The sequence below is a fragment of the Cyanistes caeruleus genome, chromosome 8 (genome assembly GCF_971803275.1).
Source record: "Cyanistes caeruleus chromosome 8, bCyaCae1.hap1.1, whole genome shotgun sequence".
Taxonomy (NCBI): Eukaryota; Metazoa; Chordata; class Aves; order Passeriformes; family Paridae; genus Cyanistes; species Cyanistes caeruleus.
The window spans coordinates 20096661-20116839 of NC_141708.1; the positions used below are offsets into that span (position 1 = coordinate 20096661).

At 40.5% G+C, this 20179-nt stretch overlaps 1 protein-coding gene across 50 annotated transcripts in view; it reads right to left on the reverse strand.

The window, feature by feature from the left end:
- The window catches only part of SORBS1 (sorbin and SH3 domain containing 1), a 160919-nt gene that overhangs the window by 37440 nt on the left and 103300 nt on the right, over positions 1-20179 (reverse strand). For 10 of the 50 annotated variants that reach the window (XM_086901019.1, XM_086901017.1, XM_086901007.1 and 7 more), the window contains 8 exons: positions 19150-19265; positions 15145-15516; positions 12044-12185; positions 7274-7303; positions 5891-6066; positions 5059-5122; positions 548-595; positions 310-433 (listed from right to left, as the gene is read on the reverse strand). In XM_086901019.1, coding sequence (XP_086757145.1) covers positions 310-433; positions 548-595; positions 5059-5122; positions 5891-6066; positions 7274-7303; positions 12044-12185; positions 15145-15516; positions 19150-19265 — 1072 coding nt within the window. Of the gene's footprint in view, positions 1-309; positions 434-547; positions 596-3483; positions 3547-3870; positions 3946-5058; positions 5123-5890; positions 6067-7273; positions 7304-12043; positions 12186-15144; positions 15517-16101; positions 16909-19149; positions 19266-19440; positions 19468-20179 lie in introns of all 50 variants that reach the window. The other 40 variants (XM_086900980.1, XM_086900984.1, XM_086900979.1 and 37 more) reach the window with 14 other exon arrangements.

A 20179-nucleotide genomic window follows, 5' to 3' on the forward strand; every position in this document is an offset into this window, starting at 1 on the left:
CTGAGCCAAGGGTTTCCACTGTGCCTGTGTGGTAGGCACTGTTTAAGCATGACACCAAACTCTTTACCCAGGCAGGAGAGTATGCAACAGACTGTGTGATGCCTGATAAAAAGACAGACAGAATGGGGGACTGGGCTGTGACAATGAAGGAGTCCACTGCCGCCCACTAAAAGACTTGGAGTAAAAACTACATATCCAGCTTCCAAAAAAATTTAACTGGACCTAAAGCTTCCACTTTTATCCCCCTCCTATTGACAGCTTTCAGATATTCTTTCTGAACTGATCTATATACAGCTTAGTTCAGGTCACCTTTCCGGGCTTGTTTTCAGCGACGAAGTACGGTTTGGCAGTGGCAGAGTGGCAGACCTCTTCACAACCTTCTCTGAATCAATATTGTCCATCTCACTCCTGGAGCGGGGAACTTGGGGTCTGCCTGTAGGATAAATCACATATAGGAATATTGGTGAACTGGATAGGAAGCAGATAAATACATGCTTTACATGCCCTTTCTCTTTGACAGATTAAACAAGAAACCTGAATTACTTACTGTCCTCAGAATAGGAATAACGAGGAGAGAATGAATCAGAATCTTCATCTGAAAGACAAAAGCATTTTGCAAGTGAGTTGAAAAAGCCCTAAAGAAGAAGCACTAGAGACCCTTGAACTTCTTCTTCTAATGCATTCACCATAATTTGAGTGATATGCCCAACACTTACCACAGGGAGAGGATCCTAGAAAATAAAATTCCAGTGAGGTTTAAATTGTATTTGAAAATAATTCCTAGATTAGATATAAATATTAATATACTACTTACACTAATACCATTTTCCAGGCTCTCAAAGTACTTTAGAAAATAATCCCTTTTTACCATAAAACTCCTCTACAGCAAGGGTTATAGATCCATGGTATCAAAAGCTGAGATAACAGAGGATATTTAAACAGAGGATCCAAAAGCCATAGTATATGATCAAAAAAACTCATTAGGTGCTAGACACAATAATACAGCTGAGGAGTCCTGCTGACAATCACATATTATTCTTATATTTAGCTATTTGAGAGCATCCAAAGGAGGGCAATGAAGATGGTGAAGAGCCTAGAGGTGAAGCTCCAAGAGGAGCGGCTGAGGTCACTTGGGCTGCTCAGCCTGGCCAAGAGGAGACTGAGAGGAGATCTCAGTGCAGCTACAACTTCCTCAGGAGGGGAAGAGGAGGGGCAGGCACTGATCTCTGCTCTGTGGTGATGGTGACAGGACACAAGAGAATGGCCTGAAGTTGAGTCAAGGGTGATTTAGACTCAGAAAAAGCTTCTTCACCCAGAGGATGTTTGGGCACTGGAACAGCTCCCCAGGGAAGTGGGGAGCCCCAGCCTGACAGAGTTTCAGAAGTGTTTGGACAATGCTTTCAGGCATATGGTGTGACTCTTGGGGTGTCCTGTGCAGGGCCAGTTGTTGGACTTTGATGATCCCTGTGGATCCCTTCCAACTCAGAATATTCTGTAATTCTGTGACTGCAAAGAAAATTGCGAGCAAAAGTATTACTAATACCTCTGTATAAAAAAGAAACATAAAAAGACATAAAAACAAAGAAGATGAAGCTAGAATAAACTAGATTAAAATAAAATAATTAAAAAGTGTAATGTGAATTTAGTGATGACAATCAACAGCTTGAAATAATTTCTAAATTATCTGTCAAGAAGGACATCCATCAGATGCTACACCCAATCTCATCTGCTGGAAAAAAAACATTTGGCTAACACAGCTGACCTCAAGTTGCACTCAAGCCTTCACTGAACCTTTCAGGAAGGCTCAAGATAGTCTAAACTTCTAGCCTATCTGCTTTAGTTCTTTTGGTGAATGAATTAGAAGTTTAAAGCACCAAAAAGATGGTTGTTGAGTCTTGGTATGCATATCATAACCTTCAGCTTAAGAAGGCAAATTCCCATGTTTTAAACCTTTATGATGAAAACCAAATATTTATATTACACTATTGACAAAACTATTGACAAACTTTTGTTTTGTATTTCTTACCAAGAAAAGAATCTAATCAAATATTAGAGAAATATTTCCCAATATATTGAGAATAAAAGTGTTTAGTCCAAAAAAATTTCAACCATATAAGCCGTCAAATTACTTTCATATGCACATTTCTAAGTGCATAGGAGACATTTATAGGAGAACAGAGTCTTTAATATATTGTCATCATGAGGTTTGCAAACTATATTAGTCCAGATGAGTAAAAGGGATTTTCAAACCTCATTGTGAACAAGCAAATATTCTCTGTAAAACTCTTTCATCCATTAATTACTGAAACTTTTTCTCTGTCACCCATACCCACATACCATTCTGCAAAGAGGAAATAACTTACCTGCATTATGATTTGCAAGACAGGACTCTTCACCTAATATATTTCACTATTACCAAGAAATTACCAAGTATCTTAGATACCTGTATGAAACTTCATCCACATTAATTTTAACAGTGAAATACACCTTATGTTTCCTTGCCTTCTTTGAGTATCTTAGCTCATATTGCATGCTTTCTTCTTACACGATACCCACCAGATGTTTAATACAAACATTGAATAAATGGTTAATTAATAGTCTCACCAGGGTTGGCTTGAGGCACAGGCTAAGTAGGCAAGTTCCTAGATTGCAGGATCTAAAGTGTCATGAAAGCACCAAGTCAACAAGGCTGTGACCAACAATTTTCCAATCAGGAAATGTCTCTACACCCAATGTGTGCAGCAGAATCCAGTGTTTCTCATATAAAAATATTTTGCATGGTCACATCATTATCACTGCAACAGATGCTGTTTCACCATCTCTGAAATATGACTGCAAAGTATTCTGATTTGAATATGAAGTTTAAAGGAATCTGCTGAGCACAGGTAAGGTAAAGACAGTGTTATTTCAAGTTGCAAGATGTGCTCATGAGACCAAACTCTGTCCTTGCCTAGATATGCCAAGTGCACCTAAGACCAGCCCTGAACCTATGTTACCAAGTTATTTTTATTTTATAAGACTACACTGAGGGACTGATCCAAAACCCACTGAAGCAAGCAGCCTTTTTACTAATATGCTTCAGTGACGTTCTGGGTCTGGCCCTAATACTATGTTAATGTTAAAAACCAGAAGCAAATAATTATTGAAATTTATTGATTTGAAAGGGGGGGAAGAAATCTCAGTTAAACCTATCTTTACACAAAGTCAGCAATCTAGACATGTTAAATAATCACTGCACACGCAACTGATAAGTGCATAAAACCAAGCAAACCCCAAGTTTGCAGCATTAGTCAAATACTAGTTACAAAGCCAGAGGAGCACTGCAAAGCTAAAAAGGCACCATACAGTCAAGGCAATGCTTAGAGTGCAGCAAATCATTATGAGGCAGCATAATGCTCAGCAACTAGAAAAAACTCCAGGGAGAAAATAAATTAATAAGGCAGCAGTTGTGCAGAAAAAATATATATGGACCTTTATTATTACCTTCAGAGATAGGACTAGGAGTAGACGCAGGAAACTGGTATGTAGGAGAATAAGGATTGTCTTCTGCAGCAGAGAAAAGCAGTGGATTTTGAGACTATCCACAATGAAGTGGAGGTTCTGCTTCATCCCCCAGCTTCTATCACCATATGATTTTACTCCCTACTTTAATAACACTAGGGTAAATGGTATCATACTTCAAAAAAAAGATTAATGAATTAGCAAAGATTTAGTTATTTTATGCATCACACAAGAAGGTATACTGGGCATAACTGAATTTCCAGGCAGTGTAACAGAAAACTAGAACCTGAATCTAGTTACTATTAGGGCACTATAGAACAGTTAAGTCAAAGCACAAGACAACAGATACTCTGACTAAACTTCTGGTACCTTCAGTTTTTTGCTGGATTTCAGGAAGTTCAGGAAATGTGTAGGTAGGGCAATAAGGGTTTTCTTCAGGATTGTCTAAGGAGAGGAACATGATTTGCAAAAAAGAACAGAGAGGACAGATTTAAAGGGGAAGAAGGGCGAGCCAAGAATTCATTCAAGCTGACTACAGTCCCTCTCATGCTGATGTTTTAGCATGACACAACCTAGAATGCCTCTTTGTTCATTGCTGCCTTGCGTGTCTGGGCCTTGTGAGAGATCCTGGTAGCCAAGGGGACTAAACTCATTCTCCTCCATCTGAGCATGGGCTTTAGCTGAATAACCTGTTAGGAACAGTAGGATTAGGAAATAGTTCAACTCCTCCCCATTCCATCCACTACAGCACAGCATTTATTTTTGCATAAAGCTCATCAGGACAGCACCTGCAGCAGCAAATACAGCTCCAGTTTTGCATGCTCTACATTTTGTTACAGAAGCTCAGATCTGAGCTGCGCTTGCCTGCGTGTCAGGCTGTTCAGAGATCAGTTTGCAAATGCTACTGCAGCCATTTCTCACACATAAGAAAATGTGAATGTATCAGCAGTCAGGCATAGAAGTGCCCCAAGGTGAGAATCCCCTGAGAGCTCACCACTGTGAAGTTTGTAAGTGCTCACCACAATTCTAGGTTTTCAAAGGAGAAAGATTAGGGTCTTGAAAAAGCGGAGTACAGATTCTGAACTCACCAAAATTTAATGGAAACCTTTACACTGGTTTCAGTGAACCTCAAATCATGCTTTGTTGTGCAGGTACTAAAGCTTAACAATGTAAAAAGTTTTCTCTTATGCACAGAGAAATTTCAGGGATAACCTACTGTATTTTAAAAGTGTGGGGATTGGGTTAGCTGGTAAAACTGGAGTTCAGGGATCTATTTTCTCTTAGTATGGAATTATTATCAGCTTTTCTGGTCTCAAAGAGTATAGTTGATTTCATGAGGGAACTGCAGTTCACCTTTCAGAACAACTCAGACTTCACTGCTCTCCTACCTTTGACTTCAAAGATTTCAATTACATTGCTTGAGTTCTGTGGTGCAGAGCAAACACTAATTAACATAAAATGCCTTTATAACACCCAGTACAATTCTTCATATGAATGAAACAAAATGTCATCAAGGTGGTCTTTTAAAGTAAATAAAAACCATCTGGGCTACAGTACCTCTATTTAGCTTGTGGATCTGCTTGAACATCGTCTTGTACCAGTCCTTCGATCTGTCTGTATTCTGTTGGAAAAATAAATATACAGTAATTAAAGTAAATAACAGCGACTTTATCAGCCTTTCCAAGTTATTATAAATCTTCCAGCAATGAAAAAAAATTACACTCTGCTATGTGAAAGCTGTATATTAGTATTCTACAATATGAATTATTTCACTCAGATATATCATCTCGTATGATGTTTCACTCAAGAAAGTAATAATGTAAAAGCTTTGCAGAGGCAGGTTGTAACCTCTCTGGAATTGCAGATTGTATGAATTGTTTTGTTTATTAATCTGGTTTGACATCTAAATTTAAACAACTTGCCTGTTTTAGTCCTACATACCAATTTCCTAAGTATTCAGTGGACAATTAGAAACACAGACTATTTAAGTCATTCCAGAAACTAGTTGTGAGAATAGATTAATAATTCCTTTCATAATTTCCCCTGAACACTGAATGAATGTAATCACATATAAAAGAGGTATCTACCTCTAAGATGGCAGAAATGAGACAAAATTCTCCTTCAGCTGCTAGATGGGAAGGAAACAGAGGAGCAGCAAACATTATTTTCAGATATTATGAGAAGAAATACTAATTTTTCATTTTCTTTCCCCTGAAGCAGCTGAAACAGGTCACAGATAGCAAATGGAGTAATTAATCAACAAATATATTGTAATTAGAATTCTGTCGTCCCTTAAATCTCTGCAGCTTTAGTGAATTACCTCAGTCCTAAAGTAGGCAGAATCTAGCCCAGGTTTTGTGCATCAATCACATGCTCAATGCTGTCTTACCCTCAGTGGAATTCCAATATCATCAACAGAGGTATCAGCCATGTGGTGAGGGCTCTTGACAGTGCTTCTCTTTTCTTCCACTGCCCTCTTCTCACTTGGCACAGTCTCCTGAACTGGCTTGTCCCGTAGAAGTGCTGAGTCAACTTTATCAGAAACTAATCTGTCTGGCACTGAATCTGGAAATGACAATGGGGAATTTTTACCTCATGCCAGCATTCCACAACATCACCATATTCCACTCCTTTATGGCAAAAATTCTAGCAGGTAGTTGATGAGACAGACTGTGTCACTGCTGGTTGTGATTAGCAGCTAGACTGAAGGAAATCTCCCAAGAAAATGCCTGATGCCAGCAAAAGCAGGCAAGCATCTCTCAGGTAGTTACCATCACACTTCTCCTGACAGTCTCAGCTGACATAAAAGAGAACAATTTTGGCCTCGAGAATTTTCTTGAAACAAAAGAATGTTTCTTTTGAATAATTAGTAATTCTACAGTGTCAGTCTTCATCAAAAAGCACCAGTAATACAGTCTCCTGTACATCTTTTTCTGCCGATTTCAACCTAAAGGAGCATGGTATGTGGTAGTGGTGCACTACTTTTTAACAGATTGCATTCACCTGTCTGACAATCCCATTTGTTGCAGACAGTATATGATGTTTCCAATTAATTTCCATGCCCTAATCAGAGTGTTAAACAAATGCTGTTTAAGCATAAATATGACATGATTGCACAGGAGTCTGCATAAAGATGGAGGGAAATAATTTCTTCAGACTGCCTTGCTTCCAAACTGGAATTCCTTGACACTGCCCAACTGACACCCAGAGGTAGCAGCAGGCATCACCAAGGGACTTCAGATTGTTCTGAAGCTCTACTCTGCTCTGCAGAGCTGCAGCACAGCAGTCCTTAGACTCAGTAAAGGATTTTTTTTCTATGTGGATTTCCTGCAGAGGAAAACACCTGCAATTTTAGTCTGCCTCATCAAGACTTTTGCAAATCCTATAATTTTTACATCACTGCATGCATTGAAGAGAGAAAGATATATTTATTTTCATGCACATCATCATCCTGCCCAAAGCCATTAAATGTGTAGAGATGTGACAGGGGCAGACAGTGGAGGAAAGGCTCGTGCATAGCAATGCATTGATCTGTTGGTACCATGAGCAAACACAATTCTGCCCTGCAAAACTCAGAACTAAAGGATTTGTATTTAAAAGGTTGGTAAATTTTATGACTTAGGACAAACAGATGAGCAATTTAGATGTTTGGTATATTTCTCTGCAGTTCTTGGGCAGTGTGTTTGCTAAAGGCACCCCACAAGCTATCAAAGCAGCAGCTTTGCTCCAGCAGAGGCAGCAGCTGGGGGGTAGCAGACCTTTCACATCATACCTGCCAGGCTACTAAGCCTTTTTTGCTGTTCTGTGGTAAAGGAAGAAACAAAACAAAAAAAAATACAGAACAAATGTGTGAGACAAACAGCAAGTGCTCTGGTGCTGCATTTCTGACAGGCAAGAAATACACTGTAGAATGATAGCAGCTGCTGGAGAGAATCTGTTTTCAAATATCCTGCCAAAGTGACAGCCCACAGTCCCTTCTCCACATAGCAGCCTCGTGGGATAACATAAATCTTATGATGCAGTGACCAACACATTTGCAAAGAGCACTTTTATTTAAATTTTCATTTTTTTCATAACATCAGAGAATAAAACATTTGATAGGAGACAATTAGAAAACCAGTAAAAATTCACAGAGTCAAGCCACTTGACAACTAACTCTGTTACCATTATCATGAAGTACATTTTGAAATAATACTGCTGTAGCATTTCAAAAGGACATAGGAAAGGACAAAGTCATTGTTGGTGCTTGCTGAGTCTCATCACCTGTTACTGAGCCACAGATTCAGTGATTTGTGCACAGACACAGCTGGAAGGCTTTGAATCTCAAAACAGTCCCCTTGGTTAGAGGCTTTTTATTAACAAGTTCCCAGACTGGAGAATCTGTGGTATCTCTCAGCAGGTTTGACTGCCCTAAAGTTAGTGCTTTCTAAAAGAATGTCCAAATGACTTACCCAAGTCACAGCTGGGATAAGCCAAGAATTCTTAGCACTCTGTTGTCTACTTGTTTTATTCCCTAGCAATTAATTCTTCTCTTTAAAGCATGAAAGCCATTTGAAAATAATAAAATATTTTACTGATACATAAAGCACAAATACTTTTGAAACCTCATCTTGTTAGAGCAAAGATTAAAAAACTTTAATATATTAAACACACCTGTTACATATTTAAGATAAACCATGCCATGCAATGCCTGCACAGAAAGTAACTGTGCTTTGGGGTGGCATAGAGCACTTGCCAAGTAAGTCTGCCTTAGTAACAAACCTCTGGGCGTGTGCTGTTTTCTAGAGGAGCCCACCTTCACTAGGTTTTTGTACTAAGTGGATCATCTCAGCAAGGAAGACTGCACCCTCAGTGCAGCTCCCTCATCATTACATCTGAACTTTGATCTTTAGCCTCAGGTCTGCTCTGCTGACCACTGATGGCAACCTGCTCCTGTGCATGTTCACATGATAGCTGCCAACATAGAGGAAAAAACCCTACATGCACTGGGTAAAAGGAAGGGTCGGTACTCTGAGCCAGAAGAATAAATGGGAACCACCTGCTACAGGGTTCACTGGGTAAGCACCAGGCCACCAGAAACAGGTTGATAGGAAACTGCAAGTGAGAAATGCAACAATGCCCACCTCTGGAACTTGGGAGGAAAAAATGTAAGCACCAAGGAGAACTGTATTGAATCCCTGAGCTCTTCTGACAAGAACATGTAGCTTAAGGAGTCAATACTTGAGAGCTCTTTCCTATCTCTTTTCCACAGAGGAGAGGATACCATGAATTAACAGACTTTCAATTAAAAAACTCAAAACTACTTTTTATATGAAGGGGAGATTTCCTTTTCCCTTGTATCTCTGTGTAGGAAAGGGAGCAGCTGATGGAGAGAAGCAGAAGGAGCAGGAGGTGTCTGTTATTTCACTCTCCTCCCTGACCAGAGCCAGACTATAGCCCCAGACACACACCAGCTTAATGAGGCTTTCCCTCTAAATCTTGTATTCTGGGACTGTAAGCAAAGGCAAAAAACTTGTAGAATTTTCAGAGAAAGGGTCAAGCAGAGGGATAAAACTGCTGGCAACAGTGAAGGAATGATCATAGATTCCCTCAGAGGTGCCCCAGAGGGAGAGGAGCCTCCCAGAGGACACTAAGACTTGAAAGAGACTTCAAAAAAAAAAAAAAAAGGGAAGAGGAAACAAGTATTTGAGAACATATTTGGTGCAAAATAAAGGTGTTGAAAAGAAAATTTGCTAGAAATAAACAAGAGGATCTGAAATTACTTAGGTCATTTTCATGCAGTAGATGATGTCTGGTACAACAGTCACTTCAGAGAATAAGAGAGCTAACTCCTTAAAAAGCAATCAATAATCCACTGAGGAGAAAGAAAGTCACATTATCCATCTGGAAGACTAAACTACTGGACTTCCTGCATTAAAATGACCTTGAAATTTCTAATTTACAGGGTAAAATTGTCAGAGCACACAAAAGGAATTTTTACTAAACATCATCTTGACATGAAGGAATTGATTTCAGCACAAAACATAATTAACCATTCAGGAGAAGGCGGAACTTAACTTAGTAATAATTTGATATATGCCATGAGAGCGACCTAGTTTTGAACAGATAAAGTTCATAAAGATGGAACCAAATATGAATCATGTCAGCCAGGACAGAAATTCAATAGATAAGTAAGATCTGAGAACCATTTAAAAATACTAAGTTAGAAGAAAGAAATCTTAATGCTATTCTGGGATAAATCCCATAGAGGAATGGAAGCATAAGGAGATAGGGAACTGCAGAAAAACCTCTACACAAATGAAAAAAAAAAATATGGGAAATGTGCACCTACAAGAAGGCAACATATGCTGGGAAATGAAAGAAAATTACTGTGGAATAAAAGCATTAATAGAATGTCTCAAACTCAAAAATAGGTTTGAGGCACAAGAAGAATAAACAAAACTAGCAATGATCTTGTTCTTTTACGAAGTAGGTACAATAGTAACAAAAGGGCAGGAAAGATGACACATCTGATTAGTATTTCCATTCTGCATTTGAAAAAAAAAGTAAAAAAAAAAAAGTAAGATTCCTTACTTTGCCTGATGGATAAATACTTTCCAGTATAACAGTAATTAAGGACTATGCTGAAGGACATCAACTGAGGTCAGATAAAAATGAGCATGTTCATATAAACCACAGTAAGAATTTTAGAGCAGTTTTCTGCTGTAAAGGGAGCAGTTCTGGAGGTTGGACCATTCATCCTCAGTATGTCTTGGAACACAAAGGAAACTCCATAGGACAAGGAAGAATGCAAATGTTGTGACAACCTTCGAAAATGATTAGTTTGATGGTTGGGACATGTGTCTGTCAAGTCAGCAATAATGCCATAAAAATGATTTACATGGGATCTTCTAATAAATACGTATCTGACACAATGTCAGTGTCTGATACAATGTCAATCAATACAAATTTGTGACTATGATGCCTTGTCAAACCAACATGATGCATGCAAATTACAAGTTTGACTTATTTATTTTTATATATAATGGGATAGAATTATATACTTCACAGACATGATCAAATGGTATATCTGGCCATGATCTATATCACAGAAAAAGCATGATGAGAGAAGGCTCTTCAATCTATCAGGGCAAAGTATCATGAGTGCTAATGGTCAAAACAGTTTGTCCTGAGTATTGCTTACCATGAAGGTAATTAGTAAACAGAATAATTTCCCATCAGTTCTCTCAGAACCAGCATGCATGTATCATCACATGATACAACTTTGTCTCTCATGCTCCTAAAGTCTACAGGGGGAAAATATCCTTGTGTTCAAATATTCCAAATGTGGGGAAAAAAAAGAAAAGACCAAAAGCATATCCCACCTCAAGAAAGTCTACAAAAAGCTTTGAGATTTAAAAAGGCTGCCTGAAATCAGATTTTCTCTTCTTGACGCAGCTGAGGAATCCAGACATCCTCATTCAGAAGCAAAGCTGTTTCAGATGCTAGCAAAAAGGGGGAGATAATCCACTCATTACCCCTTTAATCTGCTGGGCTACAGTGAAAACGCTATCTTCAAGATCAAAGACAGAAGCCTGTTTTAAAAGGCACTGAAAAAAATCTCATGAGGGACTGCAAAGGAGCGCATCAATGCTGTAATAAAAATGGCTACAGTATGAGAGTGAAGGCCTTGAACCTATTTTCTGATATTTTTTTTCTCTAAAAAGGTAAGACACAGCAATAGTGGCTATTAGCAACAGTGGCCTGGAGCTTCCCAACTCCACTAGAAATCCAGGAAAACCAGACTGCATCTCTGTGGCCTGTTACAAGCTATGGTCTTAAGTGATGCGCAACGAATTGGGAAGCTGTGATAATGCCAGCCACCAGGAGAACTAAAAAAGAGAAGCAAATTTTCCCTCCAAATCCAGAGCTAGAGAGAGAACTATCCATTCAGCTTGTGTGACAAAGGTTTTGATTCTTGGGAGTTCTCAAATAAGGCTGTTTTACCCATTGGCAAATTCAGAGCTCAAGGATTACTGCAATCTAAGTGAGTTATTGATAGAGGAAAAAAATTGCCAAGATCAAACTTGTGGGCAAGTAAATCATTAACTATTGGGCAAATTCTGCTACAGATTCAGAGGTCAAATCTCTCCTATAATAATAGAAAATACAGCTGCTTTCACACTGCAGTAGCTGAGAAGTAGCATATCACCTTTTCAAGCTACCTTGTTTCTACAGACAGATATATGGGAGCACACAACCTTTTCCACCACAAGACACCTAACTGCTGTTACCTTACAATAGCTTATTCCTATGCCCACAGCTCAGTTAAAAACATCTCCACAGCCTCAAAGAGCTTCTGGTCCACAGGTTTTGATTAGAAAAAACTTACCACTCTCACTTGCTTGTTGTATGTTCCGGTCACTAAGATTTTTTTGAGGCAACTTTGTTAGTTCTTAGTAATCTGAACCTAATTATCAACAGCACACACATTCCCCAGCTACTAGTAGCATAACAGTTTGCTCATTTTGAGCCAAAATTATCTATATGCAAGTCTCCTTACCTCGATTGTGCTGCAAGAGGACAATAGTGGGATTGACAATTGTGGTAGAAGGATAGGCAGAGGCAGATTTGCTGATGGAAGTGATGGAGGTTGGATAGTCAGTGCCAGGCTGGGGCACTTCATTTAGCACAGGACCTGGGTCCTGAAAAGAAGAGCAACACATCATTAGCAGTACGCAGATGGGTGCTAGACTGGGAAAATATGGAAAAAAAACCCCCAACATTTTAGGCTGAATGAGAAGCATAATTACAACAAATTTTAGTAAAAAAGGCATAAGCACAAGTATTATCCTGCTCCTTGTACATACCCTGCTCATTGTTAATGAAATTAGTTTGCTAAGGCAGTACTATAGTTATTTGGTGTTGGGTTTCACAACTCCAACCCCAAAAGAGAGCACTAAATTAATCTAGCAGACACTTTGGAGCAAACACAAGGTGTCAGAAATGAGCAAATCTGGTTGGGGGAGGGAGGAAAGATGCAAACATCTTTCCCCTGATACATCCACACACAAACATTTGTTCCAAGAATACTCTCCTTTCATAGCAAGTCAGACATGCAAAACTCATGCAATTCTGGAAGGAAACAGTATTACTGCAGCTGGTTTGATAAGAAAAGTCTAAGGAATAAAGTTAGCACTGTCACTGAGGAGACAATGTGATACCCACCTGATTAAAGTAATGACAGAAAAAGGCCCCAAAACTAACAGAGGGTAACAAGTAGGACTCTAGTAAGGAAGACGGCTTTGCTGCTGGAGCACAGATAGCAAGCAGCTCTTGCTCTCCTAAAGCATCCCTCTCCATTATTTGCTTATTTCAAACCCACCTCTGAGATCATCACAGCTCTGGCTGCTCTGTAGAAATACAGGCTGTGTCAGCAGGGAGACTTTGAAACTAGCTCACCTTTGAAAAGCCTCAGTCCATGGATACTGGACTTCTGGAAGTGGTAAGGTGGCTATGATAACGAAGGGATGATAACTGAAGACTTTGTGTGCATCAGTTTAGACTGAGATTTTTCAAAGCTTATTCAGGAATTTGGACACAAAATTACCTTTAATGGGGACTGAGCATCAAAACAAAGAGAATATGGGACAGCAAACCAAATTCCTGCATTCCCGCTGCTCCACTGTCAAGACTCAAATGCTGCAAGCCACTGATCAGTAAAATCAGCTGAGCATTCAAGAGTATTTTATCATTATTAAAAGAAACCCTGAATATGCCCAAAATACTGCTCCAGAAAAATCCCTACTTCCAGCTTTTCTGGCTAAGTGCAACTGCAACTCAGTGCCCTTCATACACACCAGCATCAGACCAAAGGACTTACAGCATCAGGCAGGGGACTGAACAAGGGCCAAAGTAAGGCCTGGCACTAGAACTCAGAAATAAATCATAGTGACAATTGGCCATAATCAGAACAAGCACCTACAGCTTCTCCAGCCTAGAGGGGAAATAGGGAAGAACAATCTCATTCTGTTGGATAAAGGTGATCTTGCTTCAAGCAGCAGCTGGTCAGGCCATAGACATTTCATGGGGACAGAAAAGAATCAATGGTCTTCAGGAAGAGATGTCCTCTAGAGAGACCAGCCCCATTTTGCTGACTGCAACAATACTCCAAATAATGCAATCAGTAAAAAGGAGGAAGAGTCAGGGGAAAGTGTGAGAACCGGCTTTGGGGTTTACTTTGATAATTAAAATAAAATGAGAATCCCTCAAAGAAGAAGGATGGTGGATCAGGATAGGCTCAGCAGCCCCAGTGAAATCACCAAAGAGCCATTTAAATCTTTGTGGAAAACTACATTGTGGTGACTACATGCCTGAAGTAGGCATGTGCAAAAATGTTTCAACTCTTATCTCAAAAAAGTCAGGTACAGCAAAATTTCCACTGCTCCTCTACAATTTGGATACCTCCTGTGTTTTTTTCTGGAATCTGCAGATAGACTCCATTAAAAAAAAACAAACCAAACACAAAACAACCCAAAACCCCCTCCAAAACACAAACAAACAAAGAACACCAAACAAACAAAAAACAAAGTAAAACTAAAACACCAAATCCAAACTTACATTCATTGCTGTCTGCAATAAAAACCCTACCAATTTTAATGAAGGAAGAAAGGCCAATGCTGAGAACTTTTGAAATTATTATCCTTGGTTGTTTTTTTTTCTTTCTTTACCCCAGCCCACATACCTGTTTGCTAGATCCCTATAGAGTCAAAGGACAGAGCAAGCAACATCATGAGAGAATGCAGTTTCTGCCAAACTTCTTCCTTGTCCTCACAAGCAAGCATAAAAAAAATGTGGCCATAGAACTTTCAAAACAAGGAGGGTAAGGTACTTTTTGCTTCCTATGCAATTTTAACTGAGAGCTACTTTTCCTCCTTGTCCTCGGGGACTTTTTAAAATAGGTGATGAGCTTAAAGAGAAACAAAACTTAACTCAAGAAGAACACAGTAAATTCCAAGTTCAAACTCTTGCAGACTGAATTATTCAACATTTTCAAAGACAAGCAATTCCAAAATGAAGAGAGACTCTCTCCCTAATCTATCGCATAGCACCTCCGTGCATGGAGGACTCTTTGTACAGTAACTGATCTTATAGCTTGTAGGTCACTGGATACTGGTAGGAATCTTACACTGATTTTATCAGGGATTTGTGTGGAGACCATATGGTCTTGTGGCTCCAAGTGGAACTGAAAGCCAGACCTAACCTTTAACTGGCCTGCTGTTGTTACTTTAAATGTTATTAAAACACAATTAAGGATGCTATAAAAAGAGCCTGAAAAGATCAGTTAGTTGCAGCTATTCAGTTTATGCAGAATTCATTATTCTGAGCAAATCCTGTGAAGACTTAAGGTGTACATCACCCAGCAGAATGGGCACAAAGGGAGACAGTCAAATGTTTTGAGAAGTCAAAAGAAAGTTCAAAGCTGCACAAGGCAGGCAAACTGCATGCACTAACACAGGACGCAAACAAGGTTTCAGTTGTCATGCTGCTGGCAGGGAGTGAGTCATCACTCCTCCCTCAAGTTTAGTATTGCAAGGAGAAAGTAATTTTAATCCAGGAATACAAATTTAGGAAAAGGGCGAGGAGGGTACTTGGCAAGCTTACTGTATGTGAGATGACTCCAGTGATTTCAGGCTTCAAGTCCCTGTGCAAAGCCCCCGTGACCGGGGGAACAAGTGAAGGTGGTGATGAGAAGAATGGCAGTTTCGGGTAAACAGAGGGTAATGTGCCAGATGTGGAGGGTGCTTGGTTATGGTGGGAACCCCTCTGGAGATGTGGGGGAATGAAATCATCTAGAGTTGGAAAAGTCAAGGGTGAGCCAGGAGAAACAATCTCAGGGAATACGGAGCCTTGCCCGAAAGGAACCAGAGGCGGTGGTGGAGTGCTGGAGCTGCCTTCTTGCTGTCTGTCTGGATTAACCTGGAGGAGGGGGACTACTATAACTCCAGGCTGAGCTGAGGTGGTGGCAGTGGCATCCTGTAGGAAACAAGGTGTTGTTATGCACTGGGGAAGATTGTTACTTTAGTCTAATGCAGCCATATGGTGTCATGCAAGGAATGTACCCAAAATGATACAAAGCCCCAGCAGATCATCTTTCCTTAAAGAGACACACTTCTTCAGGCTTGCAGCCCTGGCCTCTATGAACACAATGTTTTTTCACAAAAATCCTTATTCCCCCTCACCACCCCTCTTCTCCAGGTCTGTGTAGCAAGGCTAAATCAAACCGAAGAACAGCTCAGCATTCACCATCACTTGTGAAGCTCTAACCATTACACATTAGAGAGTTTGCTTCTTTTACATCTCCCTAAAATAGAGATCCTCACCAGTCCAACCCAACTCCCTACAAACACCACACACACACACGAACACACAGATCAACACTGAGGGGACACACATGGGGTGTTAAATATTATCAAGTAAAAGACCACAAGACTCAGGGAGGCACAACAAGTGCTGAGAAATTGAGGTAGGAGGGGAATAAAGCATTATAGGAACATTGTAATGAATTAAAGAACTGTTCGCTCGGCTGAAAGAAAACAAGGTTATGGAGAAAACATGTACCATGCTGCGTCCCATTGCCTTGTATGGTGGCTGTCGCTGCTGAGTAAGGTAAGGCTCTTTTCTCATCCTGTCCTCTGTGGCAGTTGTGCTCTGGGGCTCTAGCACTCTGTCCCTCACAGCTTGCGGAGGTGATGACTGAGTCCGGGAGGGCTGGCCTGCACCATAACTAACTGCGTCTTTGCTGAGGACAATGTAAAAGTACGGCCTGGGAGGAATAGGAGGAGGAGGAGCAGCAGGAAGAGACTTTTCAGTGTCTGTTACAGAGGAAACAATGTTGGTGGCTGGTGCCTGAGTGAGCTCAGCGCCCAAACTGGTGCTGGCTGCTGTGTCATGTGTGGTGCCAGTGGAATTTTGAGATGCGCCTGAGCAAGTGCTGTTAGATAAACAAGCTACATATAGTTTGCTGACCTTTTTATCCGCCTTCGTCTCATGACTGGAATTCGTTCCAGCCTTACTACTGGGACCTGCCCTGTCAGGGTTGTGTTGTATGGATGATGCACCCGATGAGGAGTGACTTTCCGAGAGTGGCTGCCCAGCATGCACCTCATCTTTGGGGCCTGAAGAGGGAGAACGCCCTGCTGGCAAGCCTTGCTTCCCACTGGGGATGGCCCCGTAGGGGGTAGGTGATGACAAATAACAGCGTGCACTGGTGTTTGGTGATGCACGCTGTGTGTAAGGCTTGGGTGCATTCAGGTACACACAGTCCATGATGGGCACTGGCAACAGGTTGGTCACTTTAGTGTCAGTGCGAGGACGCCATGCAAAGCTTTCCTCTTTGGGAAGAGGAGGACGGGGAGGAGCAAGGGCCTGATCAGGCAGAGTCAAGAAGGTAGGAAGGAGAGAGGAAGCAGCATCAAATGAAAGGAAAAAGGAAGGAAAAAAAATTAAATTCTCAGAATGAATTTGATCATTAGACTTGGGTTAAGCAGGTTTTAATACAGCAAGAATAAAAAGCAAATACAGTATCTGGAAGGCCAGTGCAGAACTCATTCACATCCATCATCTCACACATTCTCTCTTAGCACAGCTCAATGAAGCACACAAACTTAACCCAGCCCTCAAGTCCCTGCCTACATGTTTCTCTCTCTGTGCTCAATAATTCTCACTACTGTATTGTTTCAAGAGGACAGCACAGCAACACCTACCATGCCCCTGGGAAAGCCTCTGTCAAGATTTAACATCATGGCTAATTTAATTCTGTCTCATGCTTGTGTAACTAAAAACTTCTCAGCACTAAGGACATTCGAACTGCAAAGCCCAGTTCAGAGTTCTAGGCCATCTATGCATGTTAAGTGCACTGCTGAAAAGTGAACATTGCCAAGTTTCACCATTGCTAATGAAAGCAGACATCATGTGAGTGCTGTAACCTACCACAGCTGGTCAAGTAAAAAGTCAGCATTTCTTCATTCTAAAGGCCAGCTCCTCAATTCTCTTTAGGATTTTTCCATCCTGAAAATGTTTTCAGGAACACCAGAATAATTTAAAGTTTCTTGAGGAACTGAGATCATCAGAATTTGCCTTCAGAATCAAGATCCCCAAGAGAGAAATCCTGCTTCCAGTAAATAATAAGAAAAGTTTACTGGTTTTAGTACTTGGCAATATATAACTTGCTAACTCCAAATCACCTGCCTACTGCAACTCAAATTACAGTGAATTTTTTGAAAGCCAAAGTTTTTGAGATAAAGTAACAATACAGAGGTTTCATTTGATTTATTGCTTTTTTGCCAGTAGCTGAAAACTATGATCTACTGGAAAAAAGACAATACCCACCTAGTGAACAGCAGCTCCCTGGATGTTTGCAAATTAACCCTTTGGAGACTGTGAAAGTTGGTTTTACAAACACCCTGTTGTCATATCTTTATGGGCAAAGGCTGCCTAAACCACTGCTATAAATGTCAAAACCAGAGAATGAGGATTCCTTAAAAGCTTGCAACATTCAAATCTGGAAAGAGATATCCTTTAAAAGTCATCCACATATGACAAGTTGTAGCAAGCACCTATTCTTGTTACATGGATATAGATGTAGAAAAGTTTCATAAAATTAAATTTTGCTGTTCCAAAATCTGTTGTCCTCATGCTGCCCCTCTGCCCCTTCCACCCTTCCCTGAAGCACAAGGGAGTGGAAAAGTGGGTTGGTTAGTGCTGTTCTAAAGGGCTTCTGCCTCTGAGCAGGTTCACCCCTCTTGGAATTTCTTCCATTTCAGCTCAGGTTCAACAGTAGTTCTTGAGACTTCTGTAACAAGTACTATGTGCATCAGTGCTCTCTCTGTTCATCAGCAAGATCAGGAAAGGACTATAGCTCTAAGTATAAAGCAGAAATGGGTCTCTCTTCAGGGTGCTGCTCCTTCCCACACCTTCATTGGAGCTATTCCTTCTTCCACTCTCACATATGGTACCTGGCCTGTAGCATTGCTAAAGGGACCCTGATGATGGGAGCAGTCATGCTGATAGGGGACTAGGCTTTAAAGGGACTCTGTTCCACACAAGAATCCAGTTTCTAATGAAGGGTTTCCTTACAAGCTTCCAGACTGCTTCTGTGCAGACTGAGCACTCAAAAAAAAAAAAATAAAAAAATTAAAAATTGCACTTCTCTACTTCTCTTAGCAGACTGACTCTAAAAATTTACCTTCAGGTACAAATAACCTTTCTCATTGGCTTCCATCAGTTACAGTGTTAAAACTAAAAGGCATTTCCCCAATATTTTATTTTTAATGTAGGATGCAACTGATTTCAGCCTACAGCAATTTATAGGAAATAAACCAGCATAAAATACAAAATAATTACAGATGATTACTTCACCTTTTTTCTTGCAAACAGCGATTTCCTCCTCCTTCATCCATGCACGAAACACTGTGGTGTGCCTGAATACACGAGCTCCACAACACTTTGCTGACATTAGTGTTGCCCCCATTTTAAAGTTAGAAAAAGTTGAGGCACAGCAACTTACCCATCTGCAGCCAAGTCTTGAGTTCAGCCCAGGACTCCTGATCACGAATCCAGTGCTTGAACCCAGATGATCACCCTCAGGGTCACAGAAGAAAGGCTTACCTGTGGCTTGCTGTCTGAAGAAAGGTTCGGACGCACACTCCGATAACCCTTGGCAGCCAGAGAAGATGGCTGGGCATCCCCATTGGCATCAGTGTTAGACGACGACCTCCAATCGTCTGCGAGGGGAAAGAAAACTCAGATCACAGATTCCCTCCAGTTTCAGGACTGCAAGTCAAAAGAGGGGACTCTTTTCTTCCTTTTCCCTCCCTTTCTTTTTTTTCCCCCCAGGCAAAGAAGAAATAATTCCAATAAAGCAACGGAAGTAACAACAGAAGCAGCCAATGTTTATACCTGTTTCTGAGTTTTCTGGCTCCAGACCTAAGTGTTTCACAGAAAAGAGGGACAGAGGGGTGGGGGGTGGAGGATAGGCATAGAGGAAAAGAAAGGGGAAAAAAATAAACCATTACATTTCCAGAAAACATGTACCAATTGAAGTTAAGAGTCAAGCTACTTCATTTTGCACATAAAATGCTTTCTGACAGGGCTGTGTAATTACCATAGAGACCGGCCCTAAACATGATGTCCTCCTTGTTTCTGACCTTTGTAAACACAAGGCAATTCATTCAGAGCAATGAAGAAACAATTGTTCATTGACATTCTTATTTCAGAGGCAAAAAGGCTGCCCAGCTAGCTACTTTCTAAAGCTGCAGCTTGACATCCAGACACCACAAATTACTGGAAATGTAGGGACCCTGTATTCAGATTATGAAGACGTATCTATCCTTCACAACATCACCATATGTGATTGAGATAAAGGATTGCCAACAAATAGATCAAGTTTTGCAGACTAAGTGCACGAAGGGAGTTAAAAGATATAGCATCACTTTACAACCCAGTCCCTGCAGCTACACACAGTGGTCTCATCACATATTTTTACCCACTTCCCACTGGGCTCCTCCCCACCCTGTACCCATTTTGCTGTTTAAGTTATATGCACAAAGCTCTTCCAGCTCCAAAGTACATTTCATAAAGCAATTGAGAGTAAGAAAAAGAAGTATTAATGAACTGATTTCCATAGTAATGGGTCCAT